The 26,629-nt window shown below is 39.7% G+C and overlaps 1 protein-coding gene across 1 annotated transcript; it reads right to left on the bottom strand.

Annotated features, from left to right (window-relative positions):
- Window positions 1–884: 884 nt before the first annotated feature.
- Window positions 885–24,283, bottom strand: SPG21 (SPG21 abhydrolase domain containing, maspardin). Its single transcript, XM_065941424.1, has 9 exons — window positions 24,144–24,283; window positions 20,265–20,351; window positions 17,434–17,595; window positions 8,709–8,789; window positions 7,669–7,814; window positions 5,717–5,825; window positions 4,927–5,034; window positions 2,881–3,021; window positions 885–1,568 (listed from the first exon to the last, which is right to left on the bottom strand). Exons 2-9 carry the CDS (start codon window positions 20,325–20,327, stop codon window positions 1,443–1,445), a joined length of 936 nt encoding a protein of 311 aa, XP_065797496.1. The 5' UTR covers window positions 20,328–20,351; window positions 24,144–24,283; the 3' UTR covers window positions 885–1,442.
- Between the last annotated feature and the right edge of the window lie 2,346 nt (window positions 24,284–26,629).

The raw sequence follows: 26,629 nt of genomic DNA on the forward strand, positions 1-26,629 counted from the left end.
AGTGTCTATTTCCCCCAGCCCTCTGGCACTCCTGAAAGTAAGCCCTGCTGGCTTTTCAAAGCCAAATGCTCTGGGGGCTCATCTTGCCAGTGCAGGACCTTTGGGCTGGGGAGCCTGACCTGGGGCTTGGAACCCTCTTTGGGAGAACCTCTGCAATGATAATTCTCCTGTATGTGGGGTCCTCAACCTGGGGGTATGGGACTTGGCTATATTGCAACTGTGCCTCTCCTACCCATCTGGTTGTGATTTCTTCTTAATATCTTTTGTCATGGAGGATCTTTTTGGTCGGTTCTGGTCCTTTCAAAGCGTGAACTTTGGAAGCTAAGTAGAACAAGTCAACTGTTAAAAGATATTTATGAGGGAATCACAAATAGGAACACTGATTGGATATTAGTATGAAAGAATTACTGCTGAACTTTTTAAAGTGTGATAATGGCATTATTTTATCTCTTGGAGGTACACAGAAAAATCTTTACAGATAAAATAAGATATCAGAAATTGCCTTAAAATAATCCAGTGATACAAGTATGTGTTGAAAAAGTGAGGGTGGGGTAAGAGATGATGCAACACCATCCATGAGTTGATAATTTTTGAAGTTGATGGGGATGTAGTTCATTATACTATTTTCTCTATGTGTGTTTAAAATTTTCCACTAAGGGGGCAAAATGCAGGTATAAAAAGTACCTTGCCAGAGCAGCAGCTCAGTAAATGACTGTTTTTGTAATCTAACAATGAGCTAAGTGTGCTTTAGAGAGATTAAGTCACTTACCAAAAGTTACACAGGTTTGGCAAACACCAGTCTGTTTCTCAGAGTCCTATGTGTAGGCAGCCCTTTTGGCAGCTGCAATAATCATAAAAGCCATAAAAATCACAAAATCATAAAATTCAACTCACTGAAATTGAAATTTTATTCCAAAGACTATAATGGGTAGAAAGACAACAGCCAAAACTAAAAACAACTGGCTTAACTGGAAATTAGAAGTAGCTGATTGGCAGGAGAGCAAACAGTGGGTGACGGCCTTGGCACTCTAATAACTGTTATAACCAAGAAAGCATAAAAAAACAAATGTGCTGATACAGAACATGGCTGTGCAGCATTTACAGCAAATAACAGGAAGAAAGGAAGACAGAAAGAAAAGGAAAAAAATCTACAAAACCCCCAAACCAAGAAATTAACAATTAAGAACACAGTGGGTAAATACTTTTGGTAGCAAAATTTTCACAGTTCTTAAAATGGGAGTCTCCAAAAGTACTTAAGTTCAAAAGCTAAAAAAACTGAAGGGGAAATAGTTACACTGGCTTAGAAGAGCTGCCGCCTGTCACGAAGATGACCATCAGTCCTAGGTCCAAACACAGTGATAACCGGTGAACCTGACCAACCGCAGAGAGGCCGGCTGGCGGGCACGGACGTCGCTGATTGTACAAACACGCTGGACCATTCGTCACTGACAGCTCTGTTCCTCCTGACTGATGCCAAGGCTGCCTTTCTGCACCTCGAGTTCCTCGGCACTGACCATCGACGGGTCAATAGCTGCGTATTTGGTTCCGTGGAATTGAAGCAAATGTATCTGCAGAAATGCAGAATGATTCTTTTAAACATCACTGTCGTATATGAATAATTTCTACTTCTCAAATTACAGAGTACTCAGGGGAGGGGCGAGATTGGGGTACGGGGTCAAAAGGTAAAAACTACCATGTATAAAATAAGCCACAAGGAGATACTGTACATCGCAGGGTACATACTGAATATCTTATAATAACTTTAAGTGGAATATAATCTGTAATCTAAAAATGTTGAGTCACTACATAGAACGCGTGAAACTAACATTATAAACCAACTATGTATGTGTTAGTCGCTCAGTTGTGTCCGACTCTCTGCGACTCTGTGGACGATAGCCTGCCAGGCTCTTCTGTCCATGTTATTCTCCAGGGAATAATACTGGAGTGGGTTACTATTCCCTTTTCCAGGGAATTGTCCCGACCCAGGGATCGAACGTGGGTCTCCTGCATTGCAGGCAGATGTTTACCATCTGAGCCACCAGGGAAGCCCAAAAAACCAATTATACCTCAATAAAAATAAATATATACACACTAAAAAATTAGAGTAATACATACTAACTAGAGGAAAATTAGAAAACAAAAATGTCAAAAATCATTATGTAACCAGTCTTTCTGGGCAGCTACATATTCTTACTAACATTTTAAATTGCGGCATGCTGCTTCTCAAGCAGGTGTTTACCCTTCTCTGCTGCTGTGAATCAGGTCCTTCCCTTCCTCCGCTGTTCTAATATCATAATGACTGTCTCTGGGAATCAGGTTGTTTTGTATTTACAATCCTCTCCTTAGGATCTGTAGCCACATGTGGATGACAGGATCAAAGAACATGACTGGTTTTTTAAGGCTCTTGATACTATTTGCCAAATTGCAAAGCAGCCATTTCTCACCACTATTCTAATATCAGTTTAGGTAGGTATTTGAAGAGGTGGTGTGTGTTAGACTGTGTGTGTGTTTTAATGCATTAAAATTAGACCAAGAAGTCACTTCATGGGACTCAGATTGACTCCATTTTAAGTCTGGTGTCCTGCTCTGACTGAATTCCTTCAATCTGGGAGCCAAGATTCCATGGTACCAAGTGGCTACTTCAGTGTGTGAGTTCAGGCCTGTGGCTCATAGAAAAGGCAGAGTGGGCAGATAGTCACCCAGGTGTCTCTACCATGCTTGAATTCTATAACTTATTCATGGAGACCACCTTTATCAAGTTAGTGCTTCATTCCTACAGAGAATTCTGTAGTTCTCTCTCTCCAACACCACCAAAAAGCTTTATGTTTCAAACCATAGACTCTGCATTCAAAGTGCTCTGGGTTCCAACCTAGGGCCTACCTGTACATAGAGATTCACCTCTGCACTTCTGCACAGGTATGGGAAATTGCCTCCTGTTTTAAGGTGAGCCCTCCGGGCATTAGGATACAGTTTGTACATTTCTTCTTTAGCTTCAGTTGAAAGTGCACTCTGGTCAAACACCTTTAAAAGAACATGAGGACAAAACTGTTATTTCAATGTGTTCTTTTCACCTTAAGCAAAGTGTCCCCCCAAGCACTCCTTTCAGGAGACGTGGCTGAACCTTTCTGAAGCCTGGGCTACCCCCTTCTGCTCATCCCTAGTGACTCTAACTCCAAAGTAAAAGACACAGATTTTACTGCCAAATGTCTTTTGCATTGTTTAGGGGAAAAAAATTCTACCATGAATTTCATTTGTTCTCAAAGATAATTAATTAAATTAACAGAACATTAATAGCAAACAATCATTGAAAATACCAATTTCTAAAAGATCATGAAACCCCAAAAGAACTTAGTATTAATTTAAAAACAGTTATATGTATGATATGCTCCATGAAAATAATTATCTAAAAAATTAAGAATATTAGATAAAAAGTCCAGACCCTTTCCTGGGGGAGCCACTGTTGGAAGTTTGCAATATGTGATTCAAGAATCTTATAATACTCATACAAATTTATGTTCAAACTTGTGCAAAAATTATTCAAATATAAAAGAAACAAAAAAAAAAAACATGAAAATAAAGATAGGTGCATCTCCACCTTGCTAAAACTTGTAGACATTTTAAAGTGACCATGAACTTAACTCGTGAACATAACTTTGAGAGTGCAAGCAGAGCAAATGTACTGTGAAGACCATATATTTCTTTGAGAGTATTGACAAGCTTACTCTGTGTCATGGTAAATGTTGGAATGTAGCAGTTATAGTAGAAAATGGTAAGTTATTGTACATGTTCATAATAATTTCCTGATAAAAATCAGTTCTTAATTTGAATACCATATTACTTGCATTTAGGAGTAAATCTATTGTGAGACAGAACAGCTATATGATTAAAATAAAAAGTCAAAGCCACAGTGAGATACCACTTCACATCAATTAGGGTGGCCACTATTAAAAAAAAAAAAAACAGAAAATAACAAGGATATTGGCGAGGATATGGAGAAATTGCAGATCAAATGCACTGCTAATGGGAATGTAAAATGGTATGGCCCCTGTGGAAGACGATAAGGCAGTTCCTCTAGGAGTTAAAAACAGAATTATCAAATGATTCAGCAATTCCACTTCTAGGTATGCACCACCCAAAAGAACTGAAAATAGGACCCTAAATGTGTATTTGCACACCAATATTTACAGCAGCATTAATCACAATAGCCAAAAGGTGGAAACAACTCAAATGTCTATCAACAGATGAAAGGATAAACAAACTGTGGTATATACATACGATGCAATATTATCCAACTGGAAAAGGGAATGATTTTTTTAAATTTTAAATTTATTTTTAATGGAGGATAACTGGATATTTTTAACATATGCTTTAACATGGATAAGCTTGAATGAAGAGTTATTATTTAATGGGTACAGAGTTTCAGTTTGGGATGATGGAAAGTTCTGGAGATAGATAACAGTGGCAGTTGGACCACACTATAAATATACTTAATGCTACTGAACTGTACACTTAAAAATAGTTTAAAAGATGAATTTTGTTATGCATATTTTACTACAATTAAAAAACATGTAAGAAGCAAGCTTTTGTGTTAACTAGACTTTATGGAATTCTGGCACCTTCATTTTGCTGCCCAGATTAGTAACAGCTTAAAAAGAATAGCAAAGCAAACCAAAATGGGTAAGGACTACCATGTTCATTTAAATTCATTTTTATTTCAGTGGTGTTATTCCTTCCAGGAAAAATACAGGATAAGCAATAAAAGATTTTTTTTGAAATTGAAAAGGCTGTGTGGGGGGCAGGTGGTAAAAACAAATTCAAGGCAGTGTTTGAAGCAACACTGAAAAATCGTACAATGATTTGTAAGGTGGATCTTGACATATACATATAAAAAAGGTAAAGCATCTGTTTTACTGAAAGAAAACTTACGTCCATAATGGTTACAGGGATGTCCCGAATTTTATGAGGTTCCACATAAGAATTTTGACAATTCAGGGTAAGTCTTGAAGCCAGTTCACTCTGACCCAAACTTTCCAGCTGCAGGAAAAAACACAGGTAAAGTTTTTTCAAAACTTTGTTTTTCACATTTACATTAGATCCACAGATAATATCCTATTTATAAAGGTGGCATTATGTGTGGTGAGGCCAGTAAGTTAACCACTGGGGAGACACAATATATTTGAGACCACAACTGGGCCCTGGAAGTGGTGATATTTTTCTGTTCTGGGCGCCTGGCCTTCCACAACTCTCAACCTGAGCTGCCTCTTCAACCAGGCGCCTGTGGGCAGCAAGCCCATTCCAGAAGCTCGGTGAAGACAGAGAAACATTTCAGTGATCTTAGAGCTGGAAGCGGCCTCAGGAAAAATCACCTATCCAGTAGTTCCTACATGCACATCTACAAACCCGCTCCATCACACTGGCCTGGGAAGCTAGAAGTGGAGGAGTGAGGTGAAAACAGGTTCCCAGAGCCCTCGGCCAGGCTTTCCAGCTCAAGGTCTCGTGTGAAGCCTCAGAATCTGTATTTTTAAAATTTCCCCAAATGATTCTGATAAATTACTCAGCAGCTGTAATACCCGTCTGGATGTATTAAAGTTAATATGGAAAAATGGTTAACAAACACCTCTAACACACACTGAGCGAGACAGGTATTTCTCAGGAACCAAGGAGACATGAATATTCCCAGGACAAGGTGTCCCCTCCCCAAGGTCATGATCCTTACCCTGTCTACCATGAAATCGATGGCATCAGCCATCATAGGGTCCACTGGGCCAGAGGAAAAGTTCCCAAGAACTATTTTTTTAAGCATAAATGATGGCATCAACCAAAAGCTGTAAAAAAGAAACAAAGAAAAAACCTGATCATTTAAACTTACATGAGTGGCAAGTATTCATTCAATATGAAGCTCTGTATTAGCTAGGCATTTGGGATTTAGAGATTTAAAAAAACCTAGTTGCTTCCTTCAAAGAGCTAGTTTTGAAGCATCTAGTTTTTATAAATGCATTCTCAAGTTCCCAAACAGTTATGGTTTCATGTGATCAAACTTTTGAGAATTTGGAATAATTATAAGTAATATTTCAAGATGCCTTTACTGAGATAGACATTCTGATAATCTCAAGATTTTATTTTCTAGTTGGTCTTACTTTCAATGGGTAAGCTACTTGTGGAGAACTGAACACTTACCGTATCAGCCTTAAGGCTTATATCACCTTTTGATTAACATTAAAGGATAGATTTCGAAACAGTAAAATCACAGAGTTATTATACCTACTATTGCTACTAGTGAATTCTTGGGCTAATTCAAGGCAATTCAATCTTCATGTACTTCTATATGTGATCTTTAGTTAGGGTTTACTCCATTAATTACATTGGGAGCCCTTATATAGGGTAAACATGAATTCTTTTAAACCTATGCTGAAAATGACTTATAAAAGGTACAGACCACCTTCTGATGTACATTCTCAGTAAACTCCCCTCACAAGGACCAGTTGGCCTACTTTCAGTCACCTTCAGTGATCTAAGTTCTCTACTCCAACCCATCACAACAACTTCTTAACTTCTAAAGGGGATGCTGCCTGGGTGTTTTCTGTGTGTGCGTGGGCGGGTGGGGGGTCATCCTCTTGGCTCTGTTCACCCCTGAAGCCTCTGTGTGGCACATAGTAAGTACTCAGACATTTGATAAAAAAATTCCTGATATGCAAGAGCACCAAGTGGGGGAAGACTTGGCTTCTGACAATCAAAACAACATGAAAAAATCATCAAAAAAGAATGACTTTTTGTGCATCATCTGGACATGAACTATCTAATGCATACAAGAAATTGATACACAAATGCTGAGTAAACAAGTGAGAAAACATCAGGAAACATTTTTTAGAAAATCAGAATGCAACAGTAAATAGTTGTGAAAACCATGAAAACAATGTTTACCTAGAACATTTTATGAAAACCAATCTAATCACTCAGGTAAGTTAAGTCAAGGCTGCTTTTGGGGGGTAGAGCCTAGCCTTGCTAGCAATGAAAGAAATATAGTGAAGTCAGCTTTAAGGTACCATTAGACATCTATAAAACTAATTCAAATGATAAAATCAATGAAGGGATGGCTCAGAGATAGCAGGTACCCCACTGGTTGCCTTGCAAAGCATTCTGCCCTTTCCATCTTTCTAAAAAGCAGACTAATGTTGTAAAAGTGCCAGGCGAACTAAACAGTCTCTCCACTTCGGGGAACCTATCTCAAGGAAATAACCCAGAAAGAGAGGAACAAAAGTAATTTACACACAAAGATTTACAGTAGAACCTGGTGAAAAACTGAGAGAAGCCGAAGGCCTTAAAAAAACTGTAACAGTCATTACACAGAACTCTGTACACAAAATACTAAGTGGAGCAAGCAGAACACAGTATCAGTGAGACATGCGCTGAAGGGAAAATGTGAAGGCATACGAACTATATTAAACAAGCCAGACGATGATTTAGAGTAACGGGAACCGCTGAAGTTAGAAGTCTTCCAATTCTTTTCCTTTGCAAGGGTGACTGTTTCTAATGCTAAAAGTCAGGATGGTTTCAGAAGACAAAAATATATATGGCCCCTCCCTCCCTAATGCTTCAAAAAACCAAACATCAACATTTTCAATTCCACTGAAAATAACAAAACTGTTGGTCGAATGTTCACATTCTTACCTGTTTGCAGTCCATGTTTGGTTAAAGATAGAGGTGTCACTGAAGGAATTGCAGAGGATGAGGGAATGGACTCTGGGAGATTTGTGAGTGTATTCAGCAAACTTCTGGGCCAAAAAACCTCCCAAAGAAGCCCCAAAGAGATGAACCTAATTGGAAACAAACACAAGGATCCTAAAAACAATGACTGATCATGAAGTATCAAAAAATTGTTTTAATTATCACCAACCACAGAATATAATGTTATCACCAGTCATTAGACTGAAATATTTTCAGCAGTTAGAAGTTTAGGAAATACTGTATTTAAATGCAATGTCTATACCCTGTCAAGAAAAAATACAATGGTGCATATGTTATATTAGTTAAAAAAAAATTATTCACAGAATATATTAGAAAATGAAACTACTTTGCAGTTTCTGTTTAAGAAAACTGAAATTTTAATTTCGTAATTCTGTATTTCCACTCCTAGACATGTACTCAAGAGAACTGAAAACATCTGTCTACACAAAAGTTTGTGTAAGAATGTTTATAGCAACATCACTCAATAACTAACCAATGGAAACAAATCAAGTGATGAATGGGTAAATAAAATGTGTTTTATCCATACAATGGGATTTTAGTTAACAATTAAAAGGAATGAATTACTGATAGAATCTGCAACATTTTTGAACCTTCAAAATCTTGTGCAAAGTGAAAAAAGCCAGTCACAAAAGACCACAAATTACATCTTTATATTTATATAAAATATCCATAACAGGCAAATCCACAGACAGGGCTCCAGGGAGGAAGAAGGGTGGTGACTGCTAAGTATGGGGTTTCTTTTTGGGGTGGAAAAAATGTTCAAAAATTGACTGTTGTGATGGTTGCATATATCTCTGAATATATTAAAAAACCAGTGAATTATACACTTTAAAAGGGTAAACTGTATGGTTTGTGAATTCTAGCTCAAAAGAGCTGTTATTAAAAAACAAAAGACAACACCAGACAATGATGTAAATGTTGCATTAAAATCACATGTGAGTAACTAGTTTCGAGGTACTCACTTTATCCAACTGTAAATGGTCTAAAAGTTTTCTGAATCCATCACAGAATTCAAGATGGTCCCAATACACTGGATACTGCAACTAGAATATAACAATTTTAAAATTTATTTTAAAAACTGTAACAGTAAAACACAACTCATATGTATCTGAAAAATTTAGGGCTCTCACAACAGTATTTCTCATTTGCTCATTCATGGTCCTTTTTCAAAACATGGGAAAGTAAGCTCTCATCTTATCCTAGACTTCAAAATTCCAATTTTATCTAACAGAACAATTAAAAAAATAAAAATAAAAATCACACTCTAGTGATACTACATATACAACAATTTCAATTCACATCAATTTTCTTTCCAAACAGCTAAGAAACTCTGAGGTTCAAGGGTGAACAGAGTAGAAACTATTCAAGTAAGAAAATTTTGTTTTCCCTTTAAACAAATTTCATTCTGAATTATGGCTCAGAGCTAGAAATCCTTCTAAGGAGAGTTTCCTCTCTTTTTGGTAGCATTTCTTTAAGGGAGTATTCAATAAAATTGTTCCTCTCCTTTTATTGATTCAGTCATTCTATCTGACTTCTTGTAGTACTTGTGTTTGTGATCAAACATTTCAGGTGCTTGACCCTGCTGCTGCTGCTGCTAAGCCATTTCAGTCGTGTCCGACTCTGTGCGACCCCATAGATGGCAGCCCACCAGGCTCCCCCGTCCCTGGGATTCTCCAGGCAAGAACACTGGAGTGGGTTGCCATTTCCTTCTCCAACGTGTGAAAGTGAAAAGTGAAAGTAAAGTCACTCAGTCATGTCCGACTCTTAGTGACCCCACGGACCGCAGCCCACCAGGCTCCTCCATCCATGGGATTTTCCAGGCAAGAGTACTGGAGTGGGGTGCCATTGCCTTCTCTGGTGCTTGACCCTAGGTAACGCATTGACATTGACAATAATGAAGAAAAAGAAACATAAGTCACTAACTCCTTTCTAGGGGACTCAGGCTTGTCACCTAAGAGTGCCCTTTAATACATGTAAGACTCATCTTAAAGGCTTGCTGTTTTAATCACTTAGATTCATTTGGCTAATGACAAATCATTGGGATAGAAAACACCATGTAAATTATGGGATAATTTCAGATATGATGCAAAATGTTAGTTTTACTATTAAAATTCCATTCATGGATACGATTCCACTTTTCTGAGGCAGGATGGAGAACAAACTCTTCCTAGCAAAAATTTGAGAATTTGAGTCAGATGATAGCCTAAAAGAAAGGAGATGACATTTTTATGAATCCTTTAATTTAAAAACGTCTGTGCCCTAAGGAGAGTCCCAGAGCTGAGGTGTTGAGTGTGGTGGTTTCACTCCAGGAACTCTGGCCTAAAGTGCCAGGTGGAAGGCCTCTGCATCTGGCACTCTTAGCAAGAGAGGCTATAAGCACAAAGGGGGAAAAAAAGCTGGAGACAAGATGGCAGAGTAGAAGGACTTGAGCTTACCCTCCGCTCACAAAAACACCAAAATCACAACTAATTGCTGAGCAACCATAACAAAAAGGCTTAAGCCTACCAAAAAAAAGCCTATCCCCAAAGAAAAAACCATAAAGAGACACCTGAGAAACAGAGGCCACAAACACAGAAAATTAGACAAAATGATATGCAAAGAAATATGTTCCAAGATAAAACCCAAGAAGAACAAATGAAGTGGAGATAGGCACTCTACCTGAAAAAGAATTCAGAGTAATGATGGTTACTCAAGGCCCAAAGGGAGTGGCACAATATATTCAAAGTGATGAAAGGCAAAAACCTACAACCAAGAATACTCTACTCAGCAAGGTTCTTATTCAGATTCAGTGAAGAAATCAAAAACTTTATGGACAAGCAAAAGCTAAGAGAATTCAGCACCAAACCAGCTTTACAATGAATGCTAAAAGAAATTCTCAAGACAAAAAAGAAAGGCCACAACTGGAAACAATAAAATTACAAATTAGAAAGCTCACTAGCAGAGGCAAACATACAGTAAAAGGTAGGAAATCATCCACAAATATGATATCAAACCCAGCAATCATGAGAAGAGGAGTACAAAGGCAAGACATTAGAAATGCATTTGAAATTAAGAGACCAGCACTTAGAACAATCGTGTGTGTGTGTGTGTGTGTGTGTGTGTGTGTGTGTGTGTGTGAGCACACTATATCAAAACCTCATGGTAATGCAAACCAAAAATCTACAATAGATACACATAGCAAAGAAAAATTGATCCAAACAAAACACTAAAGACAGTCAACAAATCACAAGTGAGAAAGTATCTTAGCCACTTGGTCATGTCTGACTTTGTGACCTCATGGACTGTAGCCCCAGACAATCTGTCTATGGAATTCTCCAGGCAAGAATACTGGAGTGGTTAGAAGAGAAAAAAAGAGGAAGAGGGAAAAATGACCTATAAAACCAAATCCAAAACAATTAACAAAACAGCAATAAGAACATACATATCAATAATTATCTTATATGTAAATGGGTTAAATGCTCCAACCAAAAGACACAGACTAGCTGAATGGATTAAAAACAAGATCCAGGGATTGAAAAATAGACTTGAAAATAAAGACTGTTAAAAGAGACAAAGGAGGACCCTACATAATGATCAAGGGATTAATCTGAGAAGAAGATATAACAATTGTAAATAAAAATGCACCCAACATAGCAGCACCTCAATATACAGGCAATTGCTTAAAGGAGAAATCAACAGGAACATGATAATAGTGGGGGACTTGAACACCCCACTTACATCAGTGGACAGAACATCCAGGCAGAAAATCAATAAGGAAACACAAACCTTAAATGACACATTAGACCAAATGAACTTAACTGATATTTATAGAACATTCCATCCTAAAGCAGAACATACATTCTTCTCAAGTGCACATGGAACATCCTCCAGGACAGATGACATGCTGGGCCACAAGGTGAGCTTTGGTAAATTTATGAAAATTGAAATTGGATCAAGCATCTTCTCTGATCACAACGCTATGAGATTAAAAGTCAACTACAAGGAAAAAAACTGTAAAACAAAAGAAAACAAACAAACAAGTGGAAGGTAAACAGTATGTTACTAAACAACCAATGGATCACTGAAGAAATCAAAGAGGAAACAAAAAATACCTAGAGACAAATGAAAATAAAAACACAATAACCCAAAACTGATGGGACACAGCAAAAGCAGTTCTGAGACGGAAGTTCATAGCAATACAATCTTACCTCAGGACACAAGTCTCAAACAACCTAACCTTACATCCAAAGCAACTAGAAAATGAAAAACAAAATCTCAAGTAGAAAGAAGGAAGTCATACAGATCAGAGAAGAAATAAATGAAATAGAGACAAAACAATAGAAAGGTCAATGAAATTAAAAGCTGTTTCTTTGAAAAGATAAACAAAATTGATAAACCTCTAGCCTGACTTGGAGAGGGAAATGGCAACCTACTCCAGTACTCGTGCCTGGAAAATCCCAAGGACGGAGGAGCCTGGTAGGCTACAGTCCATGGGGTCTCAAAGAGTCCGACAGGACTGAGTGACTTCACTTTCACTTTTCACTTTCATGCACTGGAGAAGGAAATGGCAACCCACTCCAGTGTTCTTGCCTGGAGAATCCCAGGGACGGGGGAGCCTGGTGGGCTGTTGTCTGTGGGGTTGCACAGAGCTGGACACAACTGAAGCGACTTAGCAGCAGCTAGCTAGACTCAAGAAAAAAGAGAGGGCTCAAATCAATAAAATTAAAAATGAAAAAGGAGAATTAAATGGACACAACAGAAATACTAAGGATAATGAGAAGCTATTACAAGCAACTATATGACAATAAAATGAACAATGTGGAAGGGGACAAATTCTTAGAAAGGTACAATCTTCCAAGACTGCACCATGAAAAAATAGAAAACATGAACAGACCTATTACAAGAGATTGAAACTATAATTTAGAAACTTCCAACAAAAAATAGTCCAGGATCAGATGACTTCACAGGTGATTCTATCAAGCATTTAGAGAAGAGTTAACACCTATCTTTTTAAACTATTCCAAAAAATTGCAAAGGAAGGAATACTCTCAAACTCATTCTATGAGGCCCCCATCATCCTGATACCAAAACCAGACAAAGATTTCACAAAATAAGAAAATTACAGGCCAATATCATGGATAAACATAGATGCAAAAATCTTCAAAATACTACTGAATCCAACAATATAGTAAAAGATCATACATCATGATCAAGTGGGATTTATCTCAGGGGTTCAAGGATTTTTCTATATTCACAAATCAATCAGTGTGATACATCATATTAACAAATTGAAGAATAAAAACCACATGATCATCTCAACAGATACAAAAAAGGCTCTTGACAAAACTCTATACCCATTTATGATAAAAACGCTTTAGAAAGTTGGCATAGAGGGAAATTACCTCAACATAATAAAGGCCATATATAACAAACCCACAGCTAACATCATACTCAATGGTGAAAAGCTAAAGGCATTTCCTCTAGGATCAGGAACAAGACAAGGATGTCCACTCTCACCACTTTTATTTAATATAGTTTTGGAAGTCCTAGCTACAGCAATTAGAAAAGGAAAAGAAATAAAAGGAATCCAAACTGGAAAAGAGGCAGTAAACTGTCACTGTTTGTAGATGACATGTTATTAGACATAGAAAATCCTAAAGATGCTACCATGAAACTACTAGAGCTCATCAACAAATTTGGTAAAGCTGCAGGATACAAAAATCTGTAAATTTTTTATCTCTGCAGATACAGAAATATGCTGCATTTCTATATATTAACAATGAAAGATCAGAAAGAAAAAAGGAAACAATCTCATTTACCATCACATCAAAAAGAATAAAATATCTAGGAATAAACCTACCTAAGCAGGCAAAAGACCTGTACTCTGAAAAGTATAAGATACTGCTGAAAGAAGCTGAAGATGACACAAACAAATGGAAAGACAGACTATGTTCTTAGATTGGAAGAATCAATATTGTCAAAACAACTATCCTATCCAAGGCAATCTACAGATTCAATGAAATCCAATTAAATTACCAATGGCATATTTCATAGAATTAGAACAAAATTTAAAAATTTGTATGGAAACACAAAAGACCCCAAATAGCCAACATAATTCTGAGAAAGAAAAATGGAACTGGAGGAATCAGGCTCCCTGACTCCAGACTATGCTACAAAGCTACAGTAATCAAAACAGTATAGTACTGGCACAAATTCAGACATATACATCAACGGAACAGGATAAGAAGCCCAGAAATAAACCCAAATGCCTATGGTCAATTAATCTATGACAAAGGAGGCAAGAATGCACAATGGAAATGCTGCTGAGAAGACTAGACAGCTACATGTAAAAGAATGAAATTAGAACATTCACTAGAATGTTCTAATGAGATCAGAACATCCTCTAACCATACACAAAAATAAACTCAAAATAGACTAAAGACCTACATGAAGACTGGATAGTATAAAACTCTTCAAGGAAAACATAGGCAGAACACTCTTTGATATAAATTACAGCAATATCATTTTGGATCCACCACCTACAGTAATGAAAACAAAAATAAACAATGGGAGCTTAAAAGCTTTTGCATAGCAAACGAACAATAAACAAAATGAAAAGACAACCCACAGAATGGGAGAAAACATTTGCAAACGAAACAACTGACAAGGGATTAATCTCCAAAATACACAAAACAGCTCACGCAGCTCAACAGCAAAAGACAAAAATTAAAAAATGGACAGATCTAAATAGACAGTTCTCCAAAGAAGACATACAGATAGCCAAAAAGCACATGAAAAGATGCTCAACACTGCTAGTTATTAGAGAAACGCAAATCAAAACTACCATGAGGTATAATTTCACATCAGTCAGAATGGCAATATTCAAAAAGCCTACAAATAATAAATGCTGGAGAGGGTGTGGAGACAAGGGAACCCTCCTACACTGTTGATGGGAATGTAAATTGGTACAATCATTATGGAGAATAGTATGGAGGTTCCTTAAAAAACCAAAAATAGAACTACTATTTGAATCAGCAATCTCATTCCTAGGCATATATCTGGAGAAAATCATAATTCAAAAAGATACATGCACCCCAATATTCAATGCAGCATTATTTACAATAGCCAAGACATGGAAGCAACCTAAATGTCCATTAACAGAGGGATGGATGAAGAAGATGTGGTACATGTATACAATGAAATATTACTTAGCCATAAAAAAGAATGAAATAATGCCATCTGCAGCATCATGGACCTAGAGACTATCATAGTAAGTGAAGTAAGTCAGGAAGAGAAAGATAAATATCATACAACATTACGTATATGTGGAATTTTTTAAAATGATATAAATGAACTTATTTACAAAACAGAAACAGACTCACAGACTTTGAAAAAAACATCATTATCAAAGGGGAAAGGTTGGGGGAAGGATAAATTAGAGGTTTGGGGTTAACATATATACATATATAGTAGTGTTGCTACATATAAAATAGATGTATTATAGCACAGGAAACTCTACTCAATATTCCATAATAACCTATATGGGAAAAGATTCTGAAAAAGAATGGATATATGTATAACTGAATCACTTTGCCGTACACCTGAAACTAAGACAACACTGTAAATCAACTATAATATAAAATAAAAAATTTAAATTAAAAGAATTTGTGTCCTAGACAGGTGGTAAAATTGTATACAACTTAACATACACACAAGCAATTGAGTATGAGTAAAACTGGAAATGTGAACAAGGTTGGTGGATTATATTAACATCAGTATTGGCTGTGATATTCTACTACAGTTTTATAAAATGTTACTATTGGGAGAAACGGGGCAAAGTATATAAGGGGTATCTCTATATTATTTCTTACAACTGCATGTGAATCTATAATTATTTCAATAAAAATGTAAATGAAAAAAGGATCCATGCATTTTTAACTGCTGCTGCTGCTGCTGCTAAGTCGCTTCAGTCATGTCCGACTCTGTCCGACCCCATAGACGGCAGCGGACCAGGCTCTGCCGTCCCTGGGATTCTCCAGGCAAGAACACTGGAGTGGGCTGCCATTTCCTTCTCCAATGCGTGAAAGTGAAAAGTGAAAGTTAAGTCGCTCAGTCGTGTCCGACTCTCAGCGAACCCTTGGACTGCAGCCTACCAGGCTCCTCCCTCCATGGAATTTTCCAGGCAAGAGTACTGGAGTGGGTTGCCATTGCCTTCTCCATTTTAACTGCTAGATACTAACAGATGTCTAGTAAAATTTCAGAAATCTCCTGGCATTTTGATCAAATCTCAAGGATGAAGTGATTTTGAAGACACTGCTGTCTTTTTCCTTGATTCTTTATCTAGCTAAGAAATAGGGAATGCCCACATCAGGAAGCTTGAGGGCAAGAAGAAATATCCAGGCAAAAGGCAAGGCTGTGTGCCCTGTCAGTTTAGAACAAAAACCATGCTGTCTGCTTTGAAGAATGCTCAAAAGTGAGACAGACAGCTGGGGGGGCTCCCCAGTCTCCCTCTCCCTGGCTGACCAACAGCGATCACCTAGACAGAAACTGTCACCACTTCAGCTGCAAAGGACTAGAATGAGGGTGGCTACCACCCTCCTCTCCTGGAATGCTGTCCAGAGAGAGCGATTACTGGAAACCCAGAACAAGGGAGGATTATGTGGCAGGGCTTCCAACACACCGTATGAGGAATGGTTAAAGAATCTGGAGAGATATAGCTGCAGAAGACAAGACCTGGGGGGAAAGTCAGTAGGCGGCCGAAAGTAACTAGTTTTTTCAAGAAAGAGCAGGGCTATCAGGAGGAAGAGGAACTGCATTCATCTTGTGTGACCCCAGTTGGTGGCAGCCCCGGTGGAATTTTCAGTTTCCTTCTAAGAGAAGGGCCCTGGTCCACGCTGTCTCTCCTCTGGGCAGTAAATAAAATGTATACTAGCAGCAGCACTCCCATGGGGAGTACCATTCACGTGTTAACATTCTAGGTCCCAGAAAACAACTGCCAACTCCGAGGCCAGGGCCTCTGCCTCGGGGAAGTTAGGAAACCGAAGTCCACCGTCCTGACCTAGTCAAGGCGTGCAAGCACTCTTTGGTGAGCAACTGGCGCCTTCCCACCTACGCCCTCCTCCCAGAGAGGGAGATTAAAGAATGATCAATGCAAACCTAGATTTAGACCAAACTCAGTGATAACAATTAGAAACAAAAAACTTCTTAACCAAACGTGAAGGATATGAGCTAATTAATGAACCTCACCTCACCTGTCAAAGACTCACAGTAAAGCAAGCTTTCAGTCCCCTTTGCTGCTCCCAAGCAGTGATGGAATAAAAGGGGGGAGGAAACGGGGTCAGAAGACTGAGCTGGGTTCTCTCTCTGCTGCCTACTGGCTGGGTGACCCTCAGCCATCTCTAAAATGTCCAGACCGCAGCCTCCTTATCTATAAACAGGAACAATGCTTCCTACTGGTCAGACTTATTCAGGAAATGCACATTCAAGCTGAGGGTAGAGAAAGCTTCAATAAAGGTTTGTCTCCTCTGCGCCTCCGTTTGTTTTCAAACTGCATCACCTTCCTTCAAAAAACTCCCTTTCACATTTTAAAAATGAAAAACAGCACTTTACAATAAGAAACACACCCATTACTATACTCGGAAACAGAAACACACACACACAATCAGAAAGTGTGGACCTGCATCGTTATCCTAGATCAATAATACTTACGGCTATAACCCGGTAACCCCATCCAGTCAAAGCCAAAATCTGCCGGAAAAATACATCCGCAGTTCCGCTGACGGGAGGGAGAAATATGAGCGGACACCTGATATTTCTGGGGCCTGCATCGTAGAGCGACCAGATCTTACTATCGTCATCATCCACAATAATCTGGAGGGGAAAGTTATAAGAAGAAAATGAAAAATCTCATGGATTTGATTTTACATATTAATAGTTATTTCGACATTGTAATTTCGCTGACAATTTTAATACCACTGTCTTGGTGGTTTACATACTAACGTGGGGATCACACCAGACCAGTACATATAATAAACAGCTTTGTCTCCTTTTCCTTCTTCAGAACTGACATCGTCCATGGAACTGCTTTATACTTTTCTTTTCCCAAGAGCTCCTTTTTCTCTCAGCTTGGAATTTTCCTCTCCGGTCATGATTATTTGAAGTTTATTTTGTTTACCATTAAACAGTAAACTCTGCACATGGCATCTTAATTCTTCCCCATATTTCTGGCTGTGTGTGTGCATGCACGTATGTAGGAGGAGGACAATTTGCAGAGTCATTCTCCAGTGCTGGCCCAGAGGGCTGGCTGGGATCAGCAGGGTTAGTGTGTGAAAGGGGAGACGAGAGAAAGACAAGACTCCAGGCTCTGGGGAGAAACCGCATAGAGATGGGACCACGCGTGAGATGCTTCAGGAGCCTGATCTAGCCCAAGCCTCTGAGACAGAGAGCTCTGCTAGAGAGGAGGGACGAGGCAGGTGTAGGTGTCATTGTCCCCGGAGAGTATTTCAAACCATCCAGTCAGGTGCGGGGAATGGGCTCAGGGAAAAACTGGATTTTTTGGGAAAAGGGGATGAGAAGGAGGAAGGTCATCAGAAACCTTCCTCATTTAGAGGCTTTTGACCCAGTAAGGGAAAAATGATGAGCATTACATGAGCTGAGACAAATCAGGTGTTCAGCACAGAGTCTGGCAGATACTGAGTGTTCAACAGTGTCACAAGTGTTCTCTACAGTATGCACTGCATGATAGGTAATTTTCGTTCTCTTTGGCTGACTTTTTGGTGGTATTTGGAAAAGTACATTAACTGCTTGAACTTTTGCCAATGCAAATCAATACCTATCCTACTTTTACATTAAAAGGTTCAAGGTTCTATTTTTTTCCTTCTTTGGCCATGCCATGTGGCATGCTGGATCTTATTTTCCCAACCAGGGATCAAATCCACGCCCCCCTGCATTAGGAGCATGGAGTCTTAACCACTGGACCACCAGTGAAGTCCCAAGGTTGCATCTTCTGAGAGCTCCAAGTTGGCAGAGCTGTGGGGCCCATGGTGTCAATGTGGGTGGCAGCATGCTAACTGGAGTCACTTAGCAGACAAACACGGCAGGGCAAAGTCTAGAGGGCCCTATCCAATACTTCCTGGACTTCCACAAGTGACAGTATATCTCATGATTATGTTTTTGCCCTTTGGATTCTGCCACTCACATTTTTGCTTTTCATGTTCTTTTTGCTGTGATTGTAGTAAAAAAAATCTTAGTGACCTTTGATAGTGCATACAGTAGATTCCAACCTTCTAGTAATAAAACATGAGATATGATATTCAGATTTCTGAAATTCTAGCACTATGAAATTTCAAGCAAACTTTTCATCACTTTTGGACCAAACTGACCAAAGGAGAACACTACATCAATGAAACTACTTCCTACAACTACTTCCAAGTACATTTTGATAATTTTGTGTTGCTTTGGGTCTAGTGATTAGCCCGCTGAGTGAGTTCATCAAGAGGAGCCCCTGTGAATTACTTGAGGGGATGGGACAAGGCAGAGGGACTCCAGGGATAATTCTTCTTCTAGCGCAGGCAGCAGTTCCTGGGGTAACAAGAAGAAAGGCAGGTTCCCTTTGCTAAGCTGCCAAGTAGCTCTGACTTTGAAGCCAGATGATTTGATTTTAACCCAAACTCTACTAGACTATGTGACTTTAACATGTTAACCTCCATGAACCTTGGTTTTCTCATCTGTAAAATGGGCACACCACTACCCACTTTGTTAAACTGTTTAAATAATTAAGATATTTGGGGACTTCCTACAACAGTGGAAGGTATTCTGTCTATATGTGGAAACTGTACCTCAAATTTCTATAGGAAGAGTAACTCTGTTATTAATTCAAACTTGCATGCTACTTCCACAGCTATCTACCCTGACAAAATAATTTTAACAGAAACACAGATGATCTTCAGATCATAGTACTCTAATACTTCTGCAAGGGGATCAGCAAAGATTTTATTCTGACACAACTTTTATCAGTGTGATCCCCAAGCATTTGGGATTAAATTTGAGACTCACAGTCAACAGACTTCAACATAAGTGTTCAGGGTTTTTGGACAACCCAGGCAAATAAAGATTCTAAAAGATGACTGTGGCAGAATGAGTACAGATTATGGCAAACAGAGGATCTACAATGTCAATCTTCAATCTTGACGAACAGGAAAATGGTTTCTAATAGAATCTAACTGCACTTAACTGTACAGTTACTGTTGCTTACGCTTTCCACCAAACTATATAGAGAAATACTTGTATTCCTGCTTGCTTGAATATGTAAAAGCAACTGTAAAATAATGAGTACAGTTATTCTCGCCATTACTCTTGAATAAGTCTCAAAAGTTGATTGTACTTGACAGGGAAGGGATTGAAGGTTCTGTTCTGCAATCCAGTCGTGATATTTGGCAATAACCTTTACTCTCAAACACTACTAAGACATAATGTCTAAATCACACATGAAAAACAATACAAGATTTTGCAAATAAGAGGTATAGTAAAACCATACATACCTTTTTAAGGGGGACTGTACTTCTAAACCAGTTATAATCAGGAGAGACTTTAATCTCTCCCATGGTTAGCTGAAATGGAGGTTAACCCTGAAATAAAAGCATGTGATGTTTCACGTCAAGAATTCATGTTTACATCAGAACTAAATGTAGAGTCTGGTCTGGTTCTACCAACAATAGTTTAAAAGGTAAAACCGAGGAAATGGGCTATTTTACCTTGTCAGCATAGACTAAAACTACAGAAAACAATTGGTGAAATCCTATAATCATGGAGCAAGCAAGAAGTACCCTGAGAGAGAATTATTCCAACCCCCTTAGTTCCTCCAAAAGAGGAATCTGGTCTAGAAAATGTTAATGACTTACCCAAGATCCCATGGCTATTGCAAAACCAGGACCAGACACAGGACAGTCTTTTCCGACACCTGACTGCCTGTCCTAGTTACATGACTCCAAATGCAGTAGAATAACCTGTCTTTCAACAAAACCTGAAGAATCTATGTTAATAAAGATGTTCCTGTCTGACAGAATTCTAGGCAACAGTCTATACTAGAAAAAGGAGTTCATGTAAGCCTGCTTCCTCATAAATTCATAAAATGCCATAAATCTAACTCTAGGAGAAGACAGCTTCAGAAACACACATAGACTTTAATGCAAAATACAGGAAAAACTTGCTGTTCATATGGATGTGGTAAAAGTGATATAATGTACTCTGAAAGATCCATGATAAGGTACCAGAACATTCCTGAAGGCAACAAAATAAAACATGTGCCTTTAAAAAACAGGTGGTCTTCTATTGTGAGCTTAGTGATTTCCAGCTTTTATAGTTCTATGACCTGGGAAAAGTTACTGACCCTTTGCGGACGTGTTTTCTCATTTAAGATTGTTTCACTACTCTCTCTCTAAAGTGCAGAATAGTGCTTTGTAGACAGCAGGCATTATCTGTCGACTAAATGAATGACTGCATCCTAAGCAGGCGGAACTAGTCAATCCTAGAATTCCTTTTAACCTGGGTACCTATGAGTGTTACATTGACCGGGCATCCTCTAAGCTGCCCCTGTTTGCTTAAAAATCTATGTTGTGTCACAACAGGAACTTGAAAATTATAGTTCCTTGTTGCAGATTCTTATTGCCAAACGAAGAAATTCTAACTATTGGTTTGGAAGGACTCAAATGCTCCTTTGCATCATGTCCTCTACTGCAGCACAAATCTGGATTTTCCTAGCAGGGCTAGGATGAGTTTGAGACCCTAGGACTTAAGTCTTAGGCTGACTGTGAACTAAGAACCTAGAGGGGCTTTTCTGGGCTGGTCAGGTGCCAGGGGTTCTTAAGTCAATGAATCTTCCTCTTTGGCCCTCCACATCTGCTCCTTCAAAACACAGGGCACTCAGCAATCTCAACTGTCACCTCTAGCCTTGGGGGTTACTAAACTGAACCCCAAGGAGATGGTAAATGTAGACATCCAATATAAAACTAGGTTTACAACCTTGACACTGTAATACTTGGTCTTTTCTTTCAAGGCTGCGATGGTTCTTAGAAAAGTTTATTGAAATCTTCAGTGGTTCTAAAATATGAAGAAAATCATCAGCCAGTATTATACAGACAATCAATGTGCATGGATGTAGTTCTTATTCATACTAAAATAAAGAAAATCATTCTTTGCATATCCATTTTCTCTTAACAAATATTAACATGTTAAAAAACTGAAGCCATTTGAACTGTAGCCTTTCTCTAAGCTGGTCACTGCTTTTAACTGAAAGCAACTGGCACATATAGTTAATTCTGGAAAATTTTCTACCTGGACAGACTTGAACTATTGCTATGTCATCTAACTATTGCCTCATCAAGACATTTTCTAGTATACCATTACTATAAACAATCACCATTCTATAGGAGGAAATATCAAAAACATGCTTAGAAAAAAATCCCTACTCAACAGATCAGAACAAAACACCTACTCAAAACACCTTAGCTAACTAACATCAGAAATTTTGCTTCTAGATTCACCAAACTTGGGATAAAATAAATGATTCATAGTTTGGAATCAGTTGCAACATACAAACCAAACTATCATACAAATATACACACACACATTGTACACAGGCACGCACATTCACTGTCATTCACTTCTTCCCTCAGGAATAAGTAGAAAAGAGGTTCCTTACCACAGTCTTCAGTATTAGCCACAACCACCCAATATTATAACATTTATTTTATAACTAATCTCACTGGTTGGAGAGATTCCACCGAACGGTGACTAAATTTTTATAGAAGCAAGTGACTTGAACATTTGTGCTAGTTTGGCAGTACATGAAAGGTAAGATAGATACCAAATGTTGCATATGACCAACTGACATTTAAGTGGGGGAAAAAACTGCTGCGAAGAGAAAGCAGCTGTGAGTGGTATGAAAAGGAATTTTGTTCTCCTAGCTCTCTTTCATCCACTACAAGGGAATACTTTTCCAAGTCACAAGGGGAACATTCTGCATATGGGGAAAAAAAAAAAAAAAGGTTCACTGAGACTGTGATCCAACTGATCGGTATTAAATAAGAAAGAATGTGGACCAGGAGCTCAACGCTGATTTGATCTCCCACAATTCTTTCCAAAAACAAAAGCACCTGTTCATGCTGCTGGGAAATGGGTGGCAGGAATTTTCCCTTAATCTTGCTTAGGGAAACCCCCTTCTCAGAGAGTCTCTCTGGGAACACTCAGTCCTCTCTGGCCCTTGTGATGCTCCAGGATAAAACTGCCAGTTTTGAGTGTGCACCAACAATTATATGCACTTCTCCATCAAGGTTTCACCAGAACCAGCCACTTTACAGTCCACTTATCCCTCAAGATTTCAACAGACCCTGCCAATTCACAGCCAATGAAATCGCCTTTACAAATGTTTAAGTCATCTAACCAGTTTAACTAGTCACAGGTTTTCTGATCCTTTTCCTCAATCATATGATCTACATACAGACAATCTATGATTCTTACTGATACAAGCAATAGCGAAATACTAGAACCTAAGGGTCTCTGGATGATGCCATTGGCATTTTAATACAAGTCTCCATACCTCACCACACCAATACAGGGCTATTCTTTTTTTAGGTTTCCTGGGGGGAAGATTTATCCTTATCTTCAGAAACGTATTCTATTATCTTCTAAATCTCATGGGAGGAAAATCTGACTACTTGACATTTCGACGGTCACATCTCATCTTGTATCCTGTCTTAGTATTAAAGCTTTTGGAAATTTGCACAAAGCTATTCAATTACCCCTCAGTCTCTTGAAGCTCTGTGCCAAGACGAGCTGGAACATTGTAGGTGAAGACAAAGAAGCAACATAAATGCAGAACTTAGGACTCCTGAGGACAAGGAGAAGAGGAAAGTGAGACAGCTTAGCCCTGCCACTTTCCTCACACCTGGCCCGTGCTCAGCAATGACAAAGGCATTTATCACTTTCAGGCTGAGGTGCAATCTCCAAAATTACTAGTCTGCTCAGAGTTCTTCAAAGTTTATAGGAAAAATGCGTTCCTGAGCTGCAGCAGTGTAGTCCCAAAATGGGATTACAGGAGTATGTCCAGGTCAAGTACCCGACCCGCCACCCCAGGCGAACCACACACAGATCTCCACCTTCTTCCAGTCCCACTGGTGACAGCCACACAAAGGCAGGGTCACAGGCACACCGATCACCCCCATGAACACAGACTCGCCCTTAGACACACACAGGGACGTGCAATCACGTGCACGGTCACATGAACCGACCCACTCAGGGCCACACTCACAAAGTCACACCGACAGAGTCAGCCGTGCTCACTACAAACCACTCTCACCTGCGGCCACAAACACATCATACACCCACATCCCCCGCTTCCCAGGACCTCTCCCACCCCTCACCTGCCGTGGCCGCCCCCAGGTCCCTGTCCCTCCTCCCAAGGCGGCTCTTCCCTCCAGAAAGGGGGCCGGCCTCGGAGGCTGCTTGGGCCCGGGTCGGGGCTGGAGGCCCGAGCGCTCAGTATCCGTAAGCGCTGCGAGCCGTGGGGGCGCGCTGGAGGGCCGGCCTCCGAGGGGCGGGGCGCGCGGCCGAGCGAGACCCGACCGCCGCCCTCCCTCCTCCGGAATTGTTCGTGCAGCTGGCGCGAGCCGCGAGCTTCCGGGTTCGGAGGGGTGGGGCCACGTAGCGAGGAAGGGGTGGAGCTGCGTGTCTCCGGCGGTCACCATGGCGACGGGGCGGGTAGGACCACAGGGTGAAGACTCCAGCGTTCTCCCTACATCCTGCCGGCTGCAGAGTTGGCATCCGCTCCGGCGGGGGCGGGGGCGCGGGGAGGAGGCCCAGGGAGACTCAAGGGTCAGTTCTAGGTCACTCATGTGACGTGAGCACCGAGGGAAAGGTTATGGGACTGGAAGAAAGGGGCGCCTGACCCTTGGGACCTGCCTGCCTGCAGTTTGGGGCATAAAGCTTTGAGGGAACTCCTTTGGGTTACAGGCTTTGATGAACAGGGCTTTGTATACTCTCTTTTCTTGACAAGATTTTTTTTATTTTGGCACAGCCACAAATGCCCCCCATAATCCTCCACTGTAACACCTCCATCTCCCTTTCCAGATTTGTGCTGAGGTCTTGAGAATTTCTAGGAACAGATCCCGCTGACCATCCAGCTCCTTCATCACTTTCCCTTAAAGGACTAGAGAATGTTCATATACTTATTAACATTATTAACACGGTTCAACAGTACGTGAACGGTGAAATTCCAGATGTTCAAGCTAGATTCAGAAAAGGCCAAGGAATCATTGAAAAAGCGACCGTGTTCCAGAAAAATACCTACTTCTGATTTACTGACTATGCCAAAGCCTTTGAATGCGTGGATCACAACAAACTGGAAAATTCTTAAAGAGACGGGAATACTAAACCACCTTAGCTGCAGAAATCTTACCTACAGATTTCCTGAGAAATCTGTATGCAGGTCAAGAAGCAACAGAACTGGACGTGGAACAACAGACTGGTTCCAAATTAGGAAAGGAGTGGGTCAAGGCTGTATATTGTCACCCTGCTTATTTAATTTATATGCAGAGTACATCATGTGAAATGCCGGGCTGGATGAAGCACAAGCTGGAATCAAGATTGCCAGGAGAAATATCAATTACCTCAGATTTGCAGATGACACCACCTTTATGGTAGAAACCAAAGAAAAACTAAAGAGCCTCTTGATAAAAGTGCAAGAGGAGAGTGAAAAAGTTGGCTTAAGACTCAGCAGTCAGAAAACTAAGATCATGGCATCCAGTTCCATCACTTCATAGCAAATAGATGGAGAAACAAGGGAAACAGTGAGAGACTTTATTTTTGGGGGCTCCAAAATCACTGCAGATGGTGACTGCAGCCATGAAATTAAAAGATGCTTGCTCCTCGGAAGAAAACTGATGACCAACCTAGACAGCATATTAAAAAGCAGAGACATTACTTTGCCAACAAAGATCCATCTAGTCAAAGCTATGGTTTTCCCAGTAGTCATGTATGGATGTGAAAGTTGGACCATAAAGAAAGTTGAGCGCCAAAGAATTGATGCTTTTGAACTGTAGTGTAGGGACTCTTGAGAGTCCCTAGAACTGCAAGGAGATCCAACCAATCCATCGTAAAGGAAATCAGTCCTGAATATTCATTGGAAGGACTGATGCTGAATCTGAAACTCCACTTTGGCCACCTAATGCAAAGAACTAACTCATTTGAAAAGACCCTGATGCTGGGAAAGACTGAAGGTGGGAGAATGCGACAACAGAGGATGAGATGGTTGGATGGCATCACCGATGCGATGGACATGAGTTTGAGTAAACTCCAGGAGTTGGTGATGGACAGTGAGGCCTGGCGTGTTGCAGTCCATGGCGTCACAAAGAGTCAGACACAACTGAGCAACTGAACTGAACTGAATATATTTATAATCACTTATGTAACATTTTGCAAAGTTCATGACTCTCCTTTTCATTAAAATATTTGGAGGTTTGAAAACGTTGAATAACATATAAAGCTCCTTGTTTGAAGCTTTTTAGTGATCTTGCAGTAAGATCCTGCTGAGAAAACCTCTCCCTAATATGTTTCAGGGAAAACTTGTACCTGATTAAAGGCCTTTGCCTTTACCCTGGCAAATATCTTTGGGGATTAAGGGCAGGAAAGAATCTGAGTAAACTGCATCCTAAGTCATGACCACTGCCTTCCTGCTTAGGAGTCTTGGATCCCAGTCTAGAATTGGGACAAATCCCTGATACATTTCCCAAGAACACAGTAACATATCCACGCCCCTAAACCCCCACCAAATCACCTTTTCAGAATTTCAAATCAGTAACAGAAAGTGGGCTTTCCAAGTGGCACAGTGGTTAAAAAATCTGCCTGCCAA

This window comes from Muntiacus reevesi, chromosome 7 (genome assembly GCF_963930625.1).
Source record: "Muntiacus reevesi chromosome 7, mMunRee1.1, whole genome shotgun sequence".
NCBI lineage: Eukaryota > Metazoa > Chordata > Mammalia > Artiodactyla > Cervidae > Muntiacus > Muntiacus reevesi.

Coding starts and splice junctions, on each gene's coding strand:
- SPG21 (XM_065941424.1), bottom strand. CDS start 20,327: ATGGGAGAGATTAAAGTCTCTCCTGATTATAACTGGTTTAGAAGTACA. Junction 3,022..4,926: donor TCCCTGTAACCATTATGGAC/GTAAGTTTTCTT, acceptor GTTCTTTTAAAG/GTGTTTGACCAGAGTGCACT. Junction 1,569..2,880: donor AGGTGAATCTCTATGTACAG/GTAGGCCCTAGG, acceptor GCATTTCTGCAG/ATACATTTGCTTCAATTCCA.